The sequence below is a fragment of the Phyllostomus hastatus genome, unplaced genomic scaffold (assembly GCF_019186645.2).
Source record: "Phyllostomus hastatus isolate PE091 unplaced genomic scaffold, TTU_PhHast_1.1 phas_contig_58, whole genome shotgun sequence".
NCBI classification, from domain to species: domain Eukaryota; kingdom Metazoa; phylum Chordata; class Mammalia; order Chiroptera; family Phyllostomidae; genus Phyllostomus; species Phyllostomus hastatus.
This window is the reverse complement of record NW_025333916.1, coordinates 38,215,698-38,235,741: the sequence shown is the minus strand read 5'-3', so window position 1 is coordinate 38,235,741 and position 20,044 is coordinate 38,215,698. Positions and strand designations below refer to the sequence as shown.

Genomic DNA, 20,044 nt, shown 5'->3' with positions numbered 1-20,044 from the left:
GTACTTTCTCCTCTCATTGTAAGGTATTTGTCAGAAAAAATGAGTAAAAGGTGTCTGAATTCTCTCCACTACTAAGGATTTAAAGGCATTATAATTAGAGAATAAAATAAAATAAAATAAAAGAAATCTTCATATTTGAGAGTACCCACAAGTCATAGCCTCTGCAGTGAAGATGTGCAGCGACAACACTACTTTTCTAGTTGTCTTGGGCTGTCTACAATGTTAGAAAAAGGAATGCCCAAAATAATGTGTAAGGAAGAAAGCCAGCTTTACTGTATATATACATATGCACATATGTAATCTTGTACATGCACACACATGTCTCTTCTTAGTATGAAAGCAGAGAAATGCTTGCTTTTCTGCACTTAGAAGAATGCAGGCTGACCGTTTGTTGAAAGTAAATGCACTGATTTGAAAGACCCTGAGATGTTCAGCACAATCTGATTCCCCTCTGGAACCAGCAGTGGTGCCAGGGAGGGAAAACGCATCCACACCAGGCTTTACCCTCTAGTCCAGAAGCTCCCAGGCGGAGGAGGCCCTCGTGCCAACAAGCAGCGTAGTTAGGGTTCCTGAGGGTGGCCTGGGGAGAACTGAGGCCACTCAGAGGAAACCTGCTAAGCAGTCACTGCTTAGGACGGTGGAATTTCCTTCGCAGAGACATTCACTTGTTTCATTACAAAATTGCTTTGCATTTAAAAGTATTTCTATTTTACTTCATTGAATTTTTATAACTAGTAATTTTCATGGAAAGAAATTTTTAGGAATATTCTTAAAATTCTCTAAATCATCAGCCTCTGTTAAGAGTAGCAAAGGTAGACTCTATCTTCTCACATTTTGAGTATCAAGTCTTTCACCCTCTATGGACCAGATCGAAGTGCATGCTCTCAATGTTTATTTACTTTGAATCAAAAACCAAGGAAAATCAAAATCAAAATCAAAATCAAAACCAAGATTGTGGATCCCAAAATGTTTTTAATGTTGTGAGATCATCTTGTCTAATCCCTCATTTGGCATTTGTTGGGATTTGTCCCAAATGTATGTCCTTCTCCAAAATGCCTTGAAGTCGAATGCCCAATGGGATGGTGTTTGGAGATGTTAGGTCCGGCAGGTGGAGCTTTCATGAACAGGACCAATGTCCTTATTAAAGAGGCCCCATGGAGCTCCCTTTCCCCTTCTGCCAGGTGAGCACATGAGGAGAGGTCTGAGACCCAGAAGAAGACCTTCTCTTCACCACACTGGCACCACGATCTTGGACTTTCAGTATCCAGAATTGTGGGAAACAAACTTCTTTTGTTTAGATGCCACCCAGTTTGTGGAATTTTGTTACAGCCTAGACTGGACTAAGACATGTTCCAAGTGTTCAAAGACTTGCAGAGGGTTAGACAGTGACTAAGAAGGTGTCCTTGGCGCTGAGTTCCCACACCAAGCCCTCCTGGGACTCACAGCCTTCTCCAAATCCCACCGAAGGTGATTAAATCTCTTTTATGTTCAAAGGCCTGTATCCACATGAGAATGCTGTGCCACTGAAGAAACTTATTGTAACAGAAATAAGATTCTTTAAAAAATGCAGTTGATACACATGTAGACAGACAATGACTTAAAGTTGCTGAAGTTGCTACACTGGCTAGTTTTGTAATAGGAAATGACGTTTCCAGGTGTATGGGATGACAAGTAAAATTGGACTTGATGCACATTTTGTGCTTGTGAAGCATTTACCTATAAATACCTGGCAGTTATAGTAAGTCCCAAATACTCAAACATGAATGCCATAAAAAAACTGGAATTTTAATGTGTGCAGGTACATGCAATGACAACTGTTTTGGATATCATTTCTAAATCAGTAAGGTAACCACCATTTTTTAGAAAGACACTGGTCTTTCTGTGACCATATAGTTTTAATAACTTTATTAGGGTATGATTGGCATATAATAAATAAATGGTACATGGTTAAGTATAAAATTAGGTAGGTTTTGACCAATGTGTATTTCCAGGAAACCATTGGCACAGTCAGGAAAATGGACATGTCATCAACCCAGAAGTTTCCTCATTCCATTTTGTTGCCTCTCCCTCCTAACACCTATCTGTGTGTTGCCCTTCGGGAAACTGAACTGCCTTCCGACCCTACATTCGTTTTCATTTTCCATAATTGTCTATGTTGGCTTCTTTCTCTCAGCATAATTATTTTCAGATTCTTCTATGCTGTTGCACATCTCAGCAGTACATCTCTTCTGTTGCTGAGTAGTATTCTGTTACTTTGGTATAAGATGAATTACTTAGATACTCACCTGCTGAGAGACACGGAATTTTTCCCAGTGTTTGGCTATTACGAGTAAAGCTGTTAGGAACATTCGTGTGCAAGTACACATTTGTATGGACATGCTTTCTTTTCGGTAAATATCTAGGAGGGAATTGGCTTGTTCAGATGATAAGTGTGTGCATAAGTTTTTAAGCAAATGTCAAATAGTTTTCAAAGGGACTGTGCAATTTTATACTGCATCCCTACCAGCGGGGCGTGAGGAAGAGTTCCTGTTGCTTGGCTAGCTCACCAGCATTTGCTATTGTCAAGGTTTTGTTCTCTTTCAGCCATTTTAATATGTAATAGGTGTGTAGTGATTTACTCGTGGTTTTAATTTACTTCGTCTAAAAAATTATCTTATTATCATAGCAGGTTTATGTTTTGCCATCTGTATATCTTCTTTGATGAAATGTCTATTCATAACACTTGGAAGTTAATTGTTGAATTTTACTTTTTCAAACATAATGAATATGAGTCTTTTATTAGATATATGATTTGCAAATATTCTTTCCTAGTGTGTTGCTTGATTTGATTTGCTTAATGGTGTCTCTCAAAGAGCAGAACTCCCTGGTTTTAATTTAATTTATTTCTATTCTTTTCTTTTATGAATGATACTTTTGGCATCATATCTGGAAAATGTTTGCTTAACCTAAGGTCACAGAGAGGTTCTCCTGTTTTCTTCTGTAAGGTTCCTGGTATTAGGTATTGGTCTGTGACCCATTTGAATGTATTATCATTGATGAAGCAAGCTGTTGATCAGAGTTACTGCATATGGCTGTCCAGTTGTTCCAGCATCATTTGCTGAAAAGACTTACTTTCTTCACTGCATTGGCTTTGTACCTTTATCTACAGTGAATAAACCATTTATGTGCAGGCCTGTTTCAGGACTTTCCATCCCATTCCTTTGCTTAATTTTCATATCTTGATGCCAACATCACAGTGTCTCAATTTATTTTTTTGAAAGGAAAAATAAAAAGCAAAACTGGGGGCCTCACTTAATCATTGAAATCTGTTCACCAAATTTACGCAAATTCCCCTTGAATGGGCTTGTTTGTGAATTGATCAACATGATTTATCCATTCATTCACAAAAATAAGTGTTACTGTACTTAAGATTAGTAATGGGAAATAAATATAGACAAAATTCTTGCTCTTGACAAACTTGCAGTATATTAATAGAGGCAATCTAAACTAGACAATTAAACTTGAGTAAAATACAGGCTTCGACTACGTGAAACAGGCCTGCGGTGAGGGTGCCTGGAATGGAAACGAAACAGTTCGTGTGGGGAGGGGAGAAGGAACACGAGAAGCCCCGTCTGTAGGACTTGACTGAGAAGTAAGGGCGAAGCATCAGGGTGCCTCCTGGGTTTCGGGATGAAGCTTGTAAATGGGTGGTCTTACCACTGTTGGCTGAGACAGAGGCTACCCAGGGGACAAATTTGGAGAACTGTTTGAAATTCCTTTAGTAACCACTTTTTAAATTTGTTCTCCTTGACTATTTACTCTTTATCCTTGCAAATTTTAGTTTTTTAAACTTTACTTCAGCTTTATTGAGATATAATTGACACATAACATTGTGTAAGTTTAAGATGCATCATGTGCTGATTTGATACATTTAATAAATTGCCATAATTACCACCATAGAGGTAGCTGATACCTCTAGCTCATCACATAGTTACCATTTCTTTTTGGGGTGACAGCATTTAATATTTACTCTCTTAGCAACATTTGAATATACTTTATGATACAGTTATATGAGCTGTAATCATCATTTTGTACATTAGATCCCCACATTTGTTAATCTTATACCTGGAACTTCATACCCACAACTCTACTTACTGTTTGTCTGAGTCTGCCTTTTTTTAAAAACTATAATTGGCATACAATTGTATATTAGTTTCAGGTGTTTTTTTTTTATATTCCACATCAAGTGATATCACACAGACTTGTCTTTCTCTGTCTGACGTATTTTGCTTAGCACAATGCTCTCAAGTTCTGTCCCAGTTGTTGCAAATGGCAGGAGTTCCTTATTTCTCATTACTGAATATTTCATTGCATGTATATATTTTATATATTAAACTGTATAATACACAGTCCAGCAGAAGTAACACCTGCTTGAGTATGTTTGGTAGGTTAATGATGTGGGTGTAATAATTTATAGTTTTAATTTGAGCATTTCACCTAAAATGTCACATGGTCACCAGTGCTTGAGTGTGATATTGTTCTGTTACAGAATTACATGCTTATGATTTTGTAATAAAGAAGAGGTGTTATTTGTGTCAGACCCTGTATGTTATATATGCCACATCTTCTTTATTCTTTCATCCATTGTTGGATACTAGGTTTCTTCCATGTCTTATCCACTATGAGCAATGCAGAAGGGAATATGGGAGTGTGCATATCTCTGTGAGATCCTGATTTCATATATGTCCAGATGTGGGATTACTGTCAGTAACCGCTCTTACTTAATATTTGCCACCAGAATATTAAGAATCCTATGTGGCAAGTTACAGTAATTAGCTCCTAAAACTACTTTGAAAATCATTTCTTTCTGTAACATTAAATGTCGTGCTGTTCAAGTTCCATTCAAATGTGAGGACTTAGAGCAACAGTTCAAAAGTAAATTGTAGCAAACAGAGGGTGTTAAGTCATATAATTACTCACTATTGACTTGAATCACTTCATAATTTTAGTCATTAACATAAAACAGATTGGTCATATCATTTCTCAGCATTTCATAATCTGATATTTTAAGTAAATGCATCATATGAAACCTCAAAAAGCAGTTGAAAATGGAAGTCCTGTGTCTCGTGTTAACAGCTGTGCTGTGAGGAGCTAATGAACAAAAGAACCGATTTCATTATCAGAGGTTTAGGTCTAATGAGCTTGAATCGACCTTCTTCGTCCTTGAGCCATGCCCACCTCTGGTGTGCGTGCCCCCTGCTCTGCTGGGCATGTCGCCAGCACACAGGCCCCATGAGCTAGCTTTAAAATATATCTGTCCCTCATATATTTCACAAAATTTCATCTCCATAGAGAAGATGAAATTTTTAGTGTGAGGAAGCTACGAACTGTTGGATATATCTTCTATGTTTGTTTGTAAAGACATGAGGTAATATGATTTTACAAGTGATGTTGAACTTATTGATACTTGCATTTTTTAAGCAGGGGTCCACGAACAGAAAATGCTTTAAGTCCATTTCAGCAAGGAGCCCTGGACACTGGCCCAGCGAGGCTGGCACAGAATCACGAAGGGCAGGACGGTGGCATATGGCATTTCAGTCTGGGGATGGCAGTGCTGCCACACCGCAGGCCTGGGGGCTCCCAGACAAGGCGCACTGCATTCCTGTCATGTGGCTTCCATTTCAAGTGAAAGTGAGGGAGCTCACATGTGTTCCCTCTGGTTTCTCACACGATCGGGTTTATGGCCTGAATGGGGACTATTTTTTCATCCAGGAGGCAGCATCTGAAAGATGCCATAATAAAAGATGCTATAAACAGAGGGAAAGGCAGTCAGTCATCTGTCTCACAGTGTGTGTTGGTGTGGAGACAAGCAGCGTCTGTGGGCTGGGGAGGGCCGGGGGAGCAGGCCTGACTTCAGAGGAGCAAGGAAAACCACTTCACGCACTTTCTGTCAAAAGCCTATGGTATCACCAACATGGAGAACTCAGGGGTATTGTCCCTTGTAAAAAGAATAAAACAGATGGATTGCGAGTAAAGAAACCTACTTAGAGTAATCAGAATAATGACAAAAAACCTTGATTTTAATAGACTTCCAGATAAAGCTGTTGGTGCAGACACACATGGCTACTTTCTCTCTTATTAGAAATTCACTAATAAAACATTGAAGGGGCTTTTTTTTTTTTCAAACCAGAAACCCACAAAGACAACTTTTACTCTGAGTACCTGACGGGGGTGAATTGATGGCATGCTCATAGAAACTAAACAACCACCCCCAAAACAGAAGAGCCCTTGACTTGGATGGGAAGGGAACTGGACGAGAAACAGAAATCAGTCACGCTGTGGGTGTGGAGAGTGCGCACCTTGTGCTAAGTGAACACTGGATTTTGACCTAGCCAGAGGTGTAGCTTAACAGTAGTAAGACAGCCGGAGATGGGAAGGCTGTGTCAATGATGAAGACACACCCAGCGGGGTAGGAATTTAAGAGCTAAATCCCAGTTTCCCAGAGTGCAGGGGGAATGGACAGTGCCTGAGAGCAAATTCTCCTTGTTATGCGCTGGACAGATATCTAAATGTCTGCCAACAATTGATGGGGGACAGATGGAACAGTTCTCTTTTTGATAATACAGCTTAGAGAGCTATTTAACTCTTACTTTATATGTATGTTTTACATCGATGAAAATCATTTGAGAACTATGGCCATAGCTGAATGTGTTGTGTGTTGGCAGGTTTTCCTCCTGATGAAAGCTCCTTTGTTGTCGAAGGGAGCGATCATGATGTTGTGCTCTGTCCAAAGACAAACCCAGTAACCCTGGTATCTGGCCCTATTTCTAGAGACATAATGTTCAAAATTATTGCCAAATAAATATTTTAATGCTTCTAATGGATCTTCATAATTGTAGCCTTAAATTCCAACCCCCGACACACACTGTGCCCCTTTGCAAGATCTTCAAATCTTTCTCTTCAGCTCCCAGGACCCTCCGACCTGTGCACAAGGGAGATAGATGCCTGGTAGTGAAGGAAGGGAGGAGAAACTGACAAATGCCACTGAGGCATTAACCAGGGGAATCTTGTGAAAACTTCTTATCAACACAAAGCTATTACATACTGTGTTATCATTCAGATACTTACCAGTCTAACACTTTGAACCTGTGATTAAAACAGCTTCAAATATTCATTAATCATGAACTGAACATGCTGTCATCCAAAAAACAAGTCATGGTCCCACCATTTTCACTTTAATCTTTCAAAGAAGACAGCTAAATTTAACATCAGAATATTCAGCATTTTGGGTTACTTACTAAGTGAAAGAAATATGATTTTTATGAGAATCATGATTTTTATTCACAATTATTTTTATTGTCTTATTTTCATTGTTGATGCAAAAGAAATTGTGCAGATCCTTTTTTTCTTGGAACCAATTTTTAATTTTATTTATTTTAATTTTTGTATTGTTTTTCAAGTACAGTTGTCTCCATTTCCCCTCTCCACTCCCATCCGCCCCACCCATCCTGTCTCCCACCCTCGATCTCACCCACTTTGTCTTTGTCCATGGGGCCTTTATACATGTTCCTTGATGATCCTACCTGTTTGTCCCCCTGTTATCCCCTCCCCCCTCCCCTCTGGTTACTGTCAGTTTGTTCTTTATTTCAGTGTCTCTGGTTATATTTTGCTTGCTTATTTGTTTTATTGATTAGGTTCCACTTGTAGGTGAGATAATATGGTATTTGTCTTTTACCACCTGGCTTATTTCACTTAGCATAGTGCTCTCCAGTTCCATGCTTGCTGCTGTGAAGAGTAGGAGCTCCTTCTTTCTTTCTGCTGCTGCATAGTATTCCATCGTGTAAGTGTACCACAGTTTTTTGATCCACTCATTTACAGATGGGCGTTCATCCTTTTGGAGTTGACTTGAACACTGAACATTCTCCTAAATACCCAATTGAACAAAAATGCATTTTAAACCTTGTAGAGTAGATAACGGGTGTCTTATGACCTGAGGTTTTAGAGAGCCTTGTCTTTCACTGAAAGAACAGAACCCTGGCTCTGTGTATGCTGTATGATGAACACACACCATGCCTTTTCTCTCCCAGGAGTACCAGCCCTGTAATACCAACTCCTGCCCTGAGCTGAAGAAGACCACGCCCTGGACACCCTGGACACCCGTCAACATCTCTGACAATGGAGGCCACTATGAGCAGCGCTTTAGATACACATGCAAAGCCCGCCTGCCTGACCCAAATTTGCTGGAAGTAGGAAGACAGAGAATCGAAATGCGGTACTGCTCTAGCGATGGAACCAGCGGCTGCTCCACAGATGGTGAGTGGGGACTTCATGGGGACTGACCCACTTCCATGGACTGGCATGTGATCTGTTCTCTAAGTTCACAGAAGAGAGAGGGGGATTTTTCCTTTCGATGACTTTTGGTTTAGCAAGCTTTCTAACAAGGATACCTTTAGAACAGAACTGGCTTTGTAGCAAATTGATTGGAAACTCTTACTATAAAAATTTACTGGTAGTTACATATTGAGATGGTCTTGTGAAGTCAACCCTGAAAATAACACAATATTTATAGCAGGTCCACAATAGTTTGTGGGAGATTTATTTAGTATCAGAAAATATTATGGAAGGGTGAGTGTGGCCTTCTGTAGTTCTTTTGGCACTAAATTTTGCAATAAGCTTTTCCTGTATCTCAACATGGGACAAAGAAAACAGAGTTTCATCTCTGTGTTTATATATATAAAAGGATTTTTAAGAGTACAGCATAGTCTTTAACATTGTTTGCTCCTTGTACGTGTATAAATAAATCCCTTTAGTGGCATGCTAATAGTGTGGGTGAGCTTTAGGGTAGACCAGAAAGTCCCTCCTCTGCTTGGGCATTTCTGCATCCTTCTTCATGTCTGCTATCACTCTCATCTCATGTAACAAAATCTGACCAATTCTAAAAGAGAAACAAGTGCTCTCACATAGAGGTCTTCTCGGCAGTGATAGTAATATCTTGCACTAGACCACTTCCCAACATTTCTTAGCTCTCCTATGTTTATAATTCTACCTTATTCTCCCACCACGAATGTGATAGAGAAAGCACAGTCACCATCAACACCATTTTAAGAGAAGGAGTGTTAGACCTGGGGGAGTTGGCCTTCAGGAACAACAGAGCTGGTGAGTTGCCGTGTGGGACTGATGCGGGTGGAATAAATCCATGGAGGTGCCATAAATCTGCTTCCGCACTGCCAGGGGGAAAGCTCTTAAACAGAATGGCTGTGAGTAAGGGCCACCAGCTGCTCACATGTCACAGAACCCCATGCCTCTGCCTGGGAGCTGAACACCCAGGGCAGCGGAGAGCTGCCAGCCTTGGTGCCTGCAGGGCCAACAGTTGCCGTCTACAACCACTCCTGGTCATACTGATTTTGCTGACATTAACTGTCTACTAAGTTAATGACACCAACTCTCTCCTCCCTTCAAACCATCCTGTTTAATAAGTAGTTTAGCAATTGACAAGCTTATGTTTCTTGGGGGAGGGGTGGCAGAATACGTATCCTTTAGTGAAGAATTTTGTGTGAATAAGTCTACAATTAAAAAAGTAAACACTATTCACCTATTTCCTTATTTCAGAGCTGGCTGTGAGTTATCTTATTTTTTTATGATATCAAAGTAAAAAAATAGAAAATGAATAATAGTGTTTCTCTGTACTTTAACTTTATTCTCTTTTCTGAAAATAGATTTTGTATCTCTTCCATTTTCAGACAAATAGAAAACCAAAGCTAATAATTATTTTAAATGTTAGGAACATAAACTAAGGAAAAGTTTAATACACTATAATAAAATATGTTCTGTATTTTCTCCAAAAGTATATCATGGGCATGGCTTAAAAAAGACTTCATCTTTCTTGTGTCTTAATTCAAGCTCTAAGGACCATCCACACATTTTTGGTATCAACATCTTGAAAATACAAAGTTGGACTTACTTGCCTCTAACCACACAAGATGCAGTTTAATTGTGAATAGTTGTTCTGTATTGATTAACCACAAAGTACTGGTTCATCACAGAAAGGCATTTCTAGTCCATTTTCTTTAAAGAGCATCCTGCCTAGGTTTCTGGGCCAGTTTTGAAATGAACAACAGAATTATTTGACAATGGTTTGAACCGTTGGCGTATTTGCCTTCTGCACTTAACCAGAACTTTGGTGCAGACTTTGAGACTTTTTGTTATTGTTGTTAAAACCTATGTCACTCTGCCTACATTGGAGACAATTACTGAATGTTTGTTTAATATTATGAGTGGCTGGCATTTTTATTAAAAAGAACAGGAATTTTGACTGTGGCTAATTACATGATGCCAGTGCAAAGTGCCCTGAGCAGGCCTGACACATGGTCAATATTCAGATCTGTCTCTGCCAAGACGACTCCCCGCCCCCAAGCCCCCGCACCCATTACTGCTGCTTCTACATCTACACTTGTTCCTGGGCAGCCCTGTCTTGCTAGTCAGTGTGCTCTGAGCTTCATGGGAGCATTTGCCACATGACAGGGTCATTCAGGGGTATGGTGGGCACCAGGCCGTGAGCTCAGGCCCACTGCTGGGTTCTGGAGCAGCCATGTGTCTCCATGGCCTCTGATTCAGAAGCATGAACTCCATGCCTTTTACCAGCCTTCCTTCGCTTTGCAAAGGTGAACAGGTGGAGGGCCATTCAGAGAGTTAATGTCAGTTTTTAAAAATGTCTGAATTATCCTCTGTTTTTCCAGACCATCTTATCAACGATAAGTCCAAGGCTAGGTTATTGGTAGAATTCCCAAGGGAAGTGATAAAATTGTGTCTTCTTTGTAAAAGTGTCCCAGAAAAACAAGTAAACTATAACCTATAACCTATTTGAGGACTTGGCCACATTCAAAAAGTGAGTTCTTACTTTGTACCCTTATTTAGTAGCGGGCACAGAGAAAGACACTTGAGTTACAGGAGGTTAATCATTCAACTGCTTCTTTTTTTAATTTTGGGGTTGGAAGTGTAAAAAGTGTTCAACAGAATTTGAGGATGTAGCTGCAGAAATAAAGCAGGCACTGATACAAAATGAAAGTTAGTTTAGACCCTGGTTACTTCAAGAACAAACACTGTGGCCTCTTCCTCGGCAGGCCTCTCTGGTGATTTCCTGCGTGCTGGGAGATACTCGGCCCACACCGTCAACGGGGCTTGGTCAGCCTGGACGTCATGGTCACAGTGCAGCCGTGACTGCAGCAGGGGCATTCGGAACCGGAAGCGCGTTTGCAACAACCCTGAGCCCAAGTACGGGGGCATGCCCTGCCTGGGTCCGTCCCTGGAATACCAGGAATGCAACATTTTGCCCTGCCCAGGTAAGTGGATTGAGGTATATCAAAAAGATCTGAAAAATCAAGCACATTGGAAGACTTTCTGATCGAGGGAGGCTCAACCAGCTTCCCTGGTTTTGTGTGTGTGTCCGTGCATGTGCACGTGTGTGTGGGTGAGAGAGAGAGAAAGAAAGGTGTATTTTGGAGATGTTAAGGGTTCAGTTCTAAACCACTGCAATAAAGCAGGTCACATGCATTTTCAGGTTTCCCAGTGCATGTAAAAGTTATGTTTACATTCTCCTGTAGTCTGCTAAGTGAGTAATAGTATGATATCTAAAATAAAAAAAAAGGATTGTGCATACTTCAATTAAAAAAGACTTCATTGCTCAAAAATGCTAACCATCATCTGAGCTTTCAGCAAGTTGTAGTCTTGCTGTGGGAGGGTCTGGCCTTCAACTCGTGAGCCCAATAAAGCGAAGCGCAATAAGATGAGGTATGCTGTATATACCCACAGCACACACAAATATACAGATTACAGATTATATCTTCCAACTGCTTGGAAGTGGTATAAAAATGAATACAATCTAGACAGCATTATATTCCATTTATTTCTCCCAATTTAAAGACACTGAAACACTCTCCTGAGAGCCTGGGAGGGTCATGGGCCTTAAGCACTGTGCCCAGTGGAGAAGGCAGCCCTACTGCCGTGCTCAGGAGAGAGGAGTCCTGTCCTTGAAAGCAGAGAGGGCCCCCTCCCAGGCTCCGATGGCCCCAACCCTGTAGGAACTGACCTCTGTTCACCACAGATACCTACTCCAGGGTGACGGTTATCAGCTGTGTCTCACCAGGGGCCTGCAAGCTGTCCCTTGTGCTTTCGGTCAGCAGGGTCCACTTCTCCCAAGCTGGGTCTCCAAACACATACTTATCTCTCCTGGAAGCCAACAGAATCTCTCTGTCTGGGTCTTCCTCCTGAGTTCTGGCGTTTCATTCCATGGAATTCCCAAGCTGGCAGAGAGTTAATAAAATGAGCTAAAAAAGCCCCCAAGAGCCTCTGTGTTCCTGGCAGGGCGCTGCCTGCTGACACAGCCCCACAGGCCCCTCTGTCTGGTCTGCATTCCTTCTACCACAGCTCTGGGTAGGGCCCTGTCACCTTCCTTCCTTCCTTCCCCCGACCTCCCCACAGTCAGAGGCTCTTCCACCCGCTGCCTTGGGCCACCCCGGGTGCTGGTCTGCAGCTGTGCGTGTTGCCCTGAGGTGGGCCAGAGTGAGAGCTCCAGGAGGGCAGGGGCTGCTGTGAGGGTGTCACTCACTCCCAGCAGTGCCCTGGCTCCCCGAACAGGGGCTGGGCACACACTCAAATACCTACCAGTAACTGCTGGAGGGAGGGAAAGCAGGCAGTCAGTTACTTGATCTGCATCTTTCACTCAATTTACCAGCAAATATGTTTGCTGTGCACTGTTTCTGTGCACTACTCACAGGGTAAAGAAAGATGCAGTGGCACAGTCCGGGTCAGAAGGAACCTGGCGTTCAGTGAGGAGGCATCCTGCGAATACTGCCACTCCAGATGGTCACCAGCTATTGGGGTGGGGAGAAGATACAGAGGTTATGACAGTCAAGGACCCATGGAGCTGGGATCTGCTCCCCCGAGCAGGCTGCTCCCCACCTCAGTCTTGAGGGACAGAGAGGAATTGGATAAACAGACAAAAAGGAATCAGAAATGGGGTGGAAGTTCATTCCAAACAGCAGGAACAGTGTTTTTAAAGGTACAGAAGCTTGAAAGTACCTTTTCAGTAGGTACAAGCAACTTGCTGAGTTCTTTGAACAAGAAACTGGCTTGTAGCAATGCTCAGTAAACATTTGTTGGATGGGTAAATGGATAGATGGATGATGGAAAAATGATCGATGGACAGACAGATGGGTGATAGATGGATGGGTATTGGAAGAATGGACAATGGATAGATGGGTGGGTGGGTGATGGATAGAAAGATGAATGGTCAGATGGTAGATGGATGAGTGGATGAATGGATGATGGATGGATGGATGGACGGTTGGGTGAGTGAGGGATGATGAGTGGGTGGGTGATGAATGGATGTACATATACATATGTACATTAAACTGCAAATACACAATTCCCAGCCTTGTAGCTGAGGCTCTTGGTAATGTGCTTGCTCCTGCAGCTGCTCTGCTTTTTCTAGGATGTCTCTGCCAGGAGTTCTCCAGCCTCAAGTGACTCTTCCCTCCAACCATCCAGCTCTCCCAGCCAAGTGGTGCTGAGGGGCTGGGAAAGGTCACACAGCTTGGATTTTCCCACAGGCCCAGCCCTGAGAGTAGAGCATCCCTCCCCCGGGACTCGAGGGTGCCACGGGGCAGCATCACTAGATTCGAGCTCGTGCTATAAACTGAGCAGGGAGGGTGACGTGGGAATGTCAGCATCCCTCCATGGACTCTTGCTTTCCCAGGTTCCAGACATGAGTCCTGGTTGCTGTCAGCAGAAGGTACGGGTTCCCCCAGATGCTGGACACTGCCCTGACCTTGAGTGCAAGCTCAGGACCCCTCTCAGAGACAGCCATCAGCATGATCTGGGGGCTGCTTCTGTTTTAGTTGATTTGATGGTGAAGACAATACCATGTGTATATAACCTTAATGTCTTGAAATAGCTCTGCCCTCATTTTCCTTATGAAAGCCAAAATTCCATAGAGGGTTGGAAAAATATCCAGAGTGGCCCCTTTTACTTTCCACTTGGACAAGGGTAGGTTTAAGGGGCTGAGTTGGGCAAATGTCAGCCCTCTCTCCCACCTCCTGGAAAGTTCCTAAACAAATGATAACAAGTAATGCATGAAGGAAGGTTCAGAAGCACTCAGGGCTCTGGGTGCAGAGCTGCTCAGCCACGAGGACGTCCAGTTATGGGGCTATTTTTACCTTATTTCGGACACTCTCCTCCCTCCAATTTACTCTTTGTAGGTCTATTGGGTCCATAGTGTACACACACACACGGGCACTGTATTTTAATTAAAAACAAGCTTCCTTGCTATGATTAAGTTTGAAAATAAATCCAAGCACACTAGGTGAATGTAAAATATCTTTCAAATTTGATCTCCAGTTGTAATGTGTTCGATAAATTACAACAAGGTATGAAAGTTGGGGTCATGTTGAAATGACCATTTTTCAACTTCTTGTGGGTTCGTCCATGTCATCCCTTCACCTTCATGCTTTACCCGCAACAGTGAGAAATTGCTGGGTGACTGTCCTTCACTCCTTTTCTTCAGACCATGTTTGTTTCGGAACTAAGGATTCCAGACCTTGGCCAACCAAGGTAGAAACTACAGGTGGTGCTTTTGACTAAGTAGTATTCACATTCAAATAACATAGTTCCTCTTGTCTCTTTATGAACACCGTGAGTCAGTAAGCATGAGTGAGAAAGAGCAGAGTGAGAGTCTAACGGAGGGCCGGGCTCTACCTGCAGTGTGTTACCTGCAGTGTGGTCAGCTCCAGCTCTGCAGTGTTGCACAGCAGATTCACGCTGCACGGCTAGGACGCCGTGTCTGTGAACAGCACCTCGTTCCACCCACCCCCACCCAGCCCCGGGCAGCCACCATTCTACTCTCTGATTCTTCAAGTGTGACATTTTATACTTCATATGTAAATGGAACCATGTGGTATTTGTCTTTTTTTTTTACTTATTTCACTCGCATATTCCACATTCATCCATGTTGTGGAATATGACAGGACTTCCTTTGTTTTAATGGAATATCCCATTGCATATAAATACCACAATTTACTTATCCATTCATCTGTCAGTGGGTTTTACACTGTTTCCACCTTTTGTCTGTTGAGAAGAATGCTGCAATGTATATGGGAGTGCAGATATCTTTCCGAGATCCTGATTTCAATGCTTTTGGATATATATCTAGGAATGGGATTTCTGGGTTACATGGTAGTTTTTTAATTTTTAACTTTTTATTTTTTAGGGACCACCATATTGTTGTTCCAAATAACTGCACCAATTTACATTTGCACAAATAAAATACAAGTGTTCCAATTTCTCCACATCCTTGCCAACACTATCTTCTACTGTTATCTATTGTGATGGTGGTGTTCTTTTCATAATAGCCATCCGAATAAGTATGCAGCGATGTCTCCCTATGGTATTGATTTGCATTTCCTTGCCTATTAATGAAGTTGGGCATCGTTTCCATATACTTACTGGCCACTGGTCCGCAGGTTCATTATGCAATAGAAAAGCCCAGGATCCTCAGATCACCTGATTGCTTCTAAGTCCGGTTCCAACTCCAAACTAGATGATGCATTAGACCCTCTTGAGCCTCAGACTGCCTTGTGTACATTCAAACATCTGACCTCTATGACATCTGCTGTTCTAAGGCACTGTGACTCATCTGTGTCTTAGTTTGGGGTGTGCACACATACCTACTTTAAGCTTCAGCTTGGGTTACAGATAGAGAAAAACTGCCAGCAAGCAGTCCCCCAGTGAGAACAGACATGGCAGTGGGTGTTTGAAAATTTTAAAGTTCTAGGCAAATCTATGCCTGCCTTTTTTTACTGTTATTACAAGCAATGTCAGATATCTGATTCATTCCCTCTTATTTTCTGATATGCTTATTGCCTTTGGGGGAAAGTGGTGAATTCTCCAAATGTGGATAAACTATCAAATCACAAAATTCCCAGTTACATGTCAAATATTTCTTTGTTCTATTTTTACTCTTTGCAAATTAAAGTATCACCATAAACACAGTGTTGCTGCTCATGTGTCTCAAAAATATTTTTTTTACCTGTGCCCATATCTAAAGAGACATATTACTCTGTAGAGATGTACCAAATCACAATGGGTGTGTACAAATACACATAGGTCATTCTGGCCAAAATAGCCTTGTGTCTTTAACAATTTTGGCATCCCCTTTCCTGGTGGTTTCTGTTTTATTTTATATAGAATATGGAGAAAATAAAACATGATACTATCTACATGTAGAAAAGTGAGTCTCTCATCAGCTTTCTTATGTTGCTTGCTGTGGTTATGATTGATTTTTGCTAACTGGAGTTGAATGACACCTTGACAAAGTCCTGGCTTTGCTCTAGGACTCAGTAAACCGGGGCAGGTCTGGCTGGCAAGAGAGTCAGACACAGGGCAGATCACACCTGACACTGTCAGACGGAAGCCAGTGGGAGGTCTCAGTTTAACAATGTCAGCTAATGCGGGAGGGAGCACTGAGATCCCCGTGTGTCTGCTCACCCAGCGCTCTCCCAGGAGGCCGGTCCACAGGTGTCAGGAGCCCAGCCTGGAGAAAACAGGAGAACTGCTCAGAGGCACGGATAGCAATGGCAGCAGTAATGTTTGAGTTACAGAATGCCTTCATTTCCACCCTGAAGTCTGGCTGCAGGTAGCAGGTCCTATGTTTACTCTGTCACGTAGGCACCCCACTGAGGGTGTGCGGTGTGGGCTTGTTGGGTTTTTTGGTGCCTGCATCTGCGGAGTGTCTCCACAGTCCTTCACAGGACCTGTGTCCTTTTCTTTATCCCTTTGTCCTGGAGCAAATTGTAACCCAATTAATAAGGAAGGCTGTGACTGGAACTATCTGTCCTTGGCTATAAGTCTCCCTTGGCCAACTCGCTTGTGCAGTTACCAAAGGCAAGAGCAAGCTGGGGCTCCACATTAATCACAGCAGTATGTGGTACATGGTTATTCCCAGGGACAGGGATTTTGTATTACGTGCACTGCGCTCCTCTGTCATCGTCATGCTTACATGTTATGCTTAGAGATGTTTCCTGAAGGAACAAATAGGAGGAACTGAAAATATGACAGGAAGACTATGCAAAATAGGTGCCCTCACCAGGAGACCCCAAATACCCCTCTGTGAGTGGTCACTGGCTCTGCAGACCTGTTCCTGCCACGCACGTGCAATTTATAGCCTCATCAGATCGGTCAGATTTTGCATCTCAGAAGCAATGTGACTTTGTGTCCCTTCCCAGTGGATGGCGTGTGGTCTTGCTGGTCCCCCTGGTCAAAATGCTCGGCAACCTGTGGCGGCGGACACTACATGAGGACCCGCTCGTGCACAAACCCAGCCCCAGCCTACGGCGGGGACATCTGCCTGGGGCTGCACACGGAAGAGGCTCTCTGCAACACGCAGCCCTGCCCTGGTGAGTGGTGGGACTTTCGGACCAACTTCCTGTCCCCTCGGTTTAGAAACGGTGAAATGGATCCTGCCACATCGCAGGTGCTGGAAGAGGGGAGCCACCAACCCCGCACCGTCACCCTTGCCGTGACTTCAGAACAGGTGTTCTGCAATAGGATGGTTCTCGTCAAGCCATAGTTTCAGAACTAGTAGCAGAAGCCGGTGATAACAAAGCCCTTATAAAATGTTTAATCTGAGAATGAAGTCTGAGATTCTGTTGTGGAAAACCAGGGTGGGAGCATGGGGATACCTTGCAAAGCTGCTGCACAGGGCGGGCCTCAGGGCCGTGGGGGTGGGGTCTGAGCACTGAGAATGGCTGACGCAGGTGCCACTGAACCAGCTCCCACAGGCCCTCAGCCAGGGATTAGCTCTGTTTTCTGACATGGGTGGGGTGAGGGGGGGGCCACTGGGAATGAAAATGAGGCCTAACTTTGATATTGAAACACTTTTTTAAAAACTTGTTCCTGCAGGTCTTTCTAGAAGGTTCCATTTATAGTGAAAAGTACCTAGAAACCACACTCTCACAGTCGTTCTGAAAACTAGCACTTAACAGATATTTAAGGGAAAGCTGTACCGTTTACATGGATCTCTCCTCCCATTGGGTTAAGGCACAAGTTCGAGTTCCAAATGTTCCCTGAACTGCAAAAACCATGCTGACATCTTACATTTAAAGAGGGGGCAAAAACAAAACTGCATAGAAATATATTTTTATGCTGATTAATACTTCATAAATAATATTAAGAGTTCATTTGTGTAACCTCCTTACTTCAAATATGAATGCCTCTCTGTCACACATCTGTAGGCCTGGATGAATTTAACAAATCCTGGCAAATCTGCCACTTCAGGGTGAAGGGACCTGGTATTGCTCAACTTCTGGCCTTAACCAAGACTTGTACATGGATTTCCATGAGCTTCCGTGACAGTGACCGTGGGATAAGATGAATTCTACCTGAAGCACGGCCTGACTGGGCTGTACTGACTCTGCAGGACTGCTTTTGCGGCGGAACACTCGTAGCCCTGTGTTCCTCAGGAACACACACCTGGGCTTTTTCTCGAGTGCCTGCTGTTCCTCCCGCCTGAGCGTGAGGCCTGGGGGAGTGTCTCAGGAAAGCGTTCAAGGGCTGCTCTTTGCAGAGGAGCAGTACTACCCTGGTGGAAACGGTGTCTGTATAGATGGTTTCTGGTCCCCACCATTAGTGGTCTGTGCACAGCTGGGCATCATCGATAGCCTGAGTGTCTAATCCAGTTACTTTATAGCATGAAAATAATGTGGTTTTAGCAAGTGTATTTTAAGCATGTTATTTCAACTACATACTAGTTCCTTTATTCCTGCCTGTGTGTATTGTATCCACTGGACTTCTAAGAAGATAGGAGTATATCTCATTTACATGCAGGCCCATGAAACCTAATGTGAGGACTTGAATTCACATATGTAGCTGTAACCTGACTGCTTTCAAGTTGGCTGATCTTAGTGGGCCCTGTGGCCTCCTTCCCCACCCTTGGTCGCTGCAGAGATGTGGTCGGAGTGGTCAGACTGGTCTGAGTGTGACGTGTCTGGAGTCCAGGTCCGCGCCCGCCAGTGCGTCCTCCTGTTCCCTGTGGGCAGCCAGTGTTCGGGGAATACCACGGAGAGCCGGCCGTGTGTTTTTGACTCCAATTTCATCCCAGGTAAGGGCAGAATGTGTGTGAAATCACTGCCCACATTCACACAGAAAATGAGTCATCAAATAGAGATTTACTGTTCTTTGAGGTCCCTTTGGTGAAACAGATAGATTCTATCAACTTGTGGTTTCAGGGTGATTCAAGTGTAGATTTATAGATAACTGCCGGTATAGACTGGCATTTAGGCTATGAGTTTTGAGATTTAAAAAAAAATCTTAGATATTTTTTAAGCACAGTGTTGTCTTCTATAATTTAGTGACTACAACACATGCAGAAGATTTTGCTCAAAAAATTAAAGTGGCGTGTTTAGTTATTTTAATTATTAAGTCAGATATTTTGGCAATGCTTGTGTGCATATGTTTGCACAAGAGAAGGAGGAAATTGCACCCTCACTGTGTGATTTTAATGTATTTGGGAAATGGGAACCCATTTGGAAAATTGCTCGTATCTTGGGGAAAAGGTAACTGGCCTTCTCGCCACTGGCTTCTCCGTGTGAAATTGGTGTTTAGCTTTTAGTGGTAGGTAGTCACCTATCATGTGCTTGCTGTAGGTCTGGTGCCCCTTTTTAATCATAGATATACTTTTAATTCTTGTTATCTAATGAAGAATCAGTACAGGAGAGAACAACCTTTCTGGCCTCCTGAAATTGTGTTTTACTGTTTGGGTGGGTTTCTCCTCACATTGGCAGCTCATGTGTGGCCTGGCAGAGCATGAATGGGCTCTGAATAGGGACATTATTTGTTCTGGCCATTTCCTTGGAGCGCTGGTGGACTGGTGCCCTCTGCAGGGCGTGTGATAACAATGGGTTTGATGGAACAACAGATCTGAGTCAGGAAGATCTCAGACAAATACTGTGGGTTCCACGGCTGACAGAACTTTTGTAACAGAAAATCAGCACATTCTCTGCCCTTGTTTTCAAGC

At 42.9% G+C, this 20,044-nt stretch overlaps 1 protein-coding gene across 1 annotated transcript in view; it reads left to right on the top strand.

Moving 5' to 3' along the window:
- SEMA5A (semaphorin 5A) overlaps nt 1-20,044 on the top strand; it is a 441,285-nt gene that overhangs the window by 409,462 nt on the left and 11,779 nt on the right. Inside the window, exons 17-20 of the mRNA XM_045847790.1 lie at nt 8,067-8,292; nt 11,100-11,318; nt 17,256-17,426; nt 18,974-19,129. Of these exons, the coding sequence (XP_045703746.1) occupies nt 8,067-8,292; nt 11,100-11,318; nt 17,256-17,426; nt 18,974-19,129 (772 nt within the window). The remainder of the gene's footprint in view (nt 1-8,066; nt 8,293-11,099; nt 11,319-17,255; nt 17,427-18,973; nt 19,130-20,044) is intronic.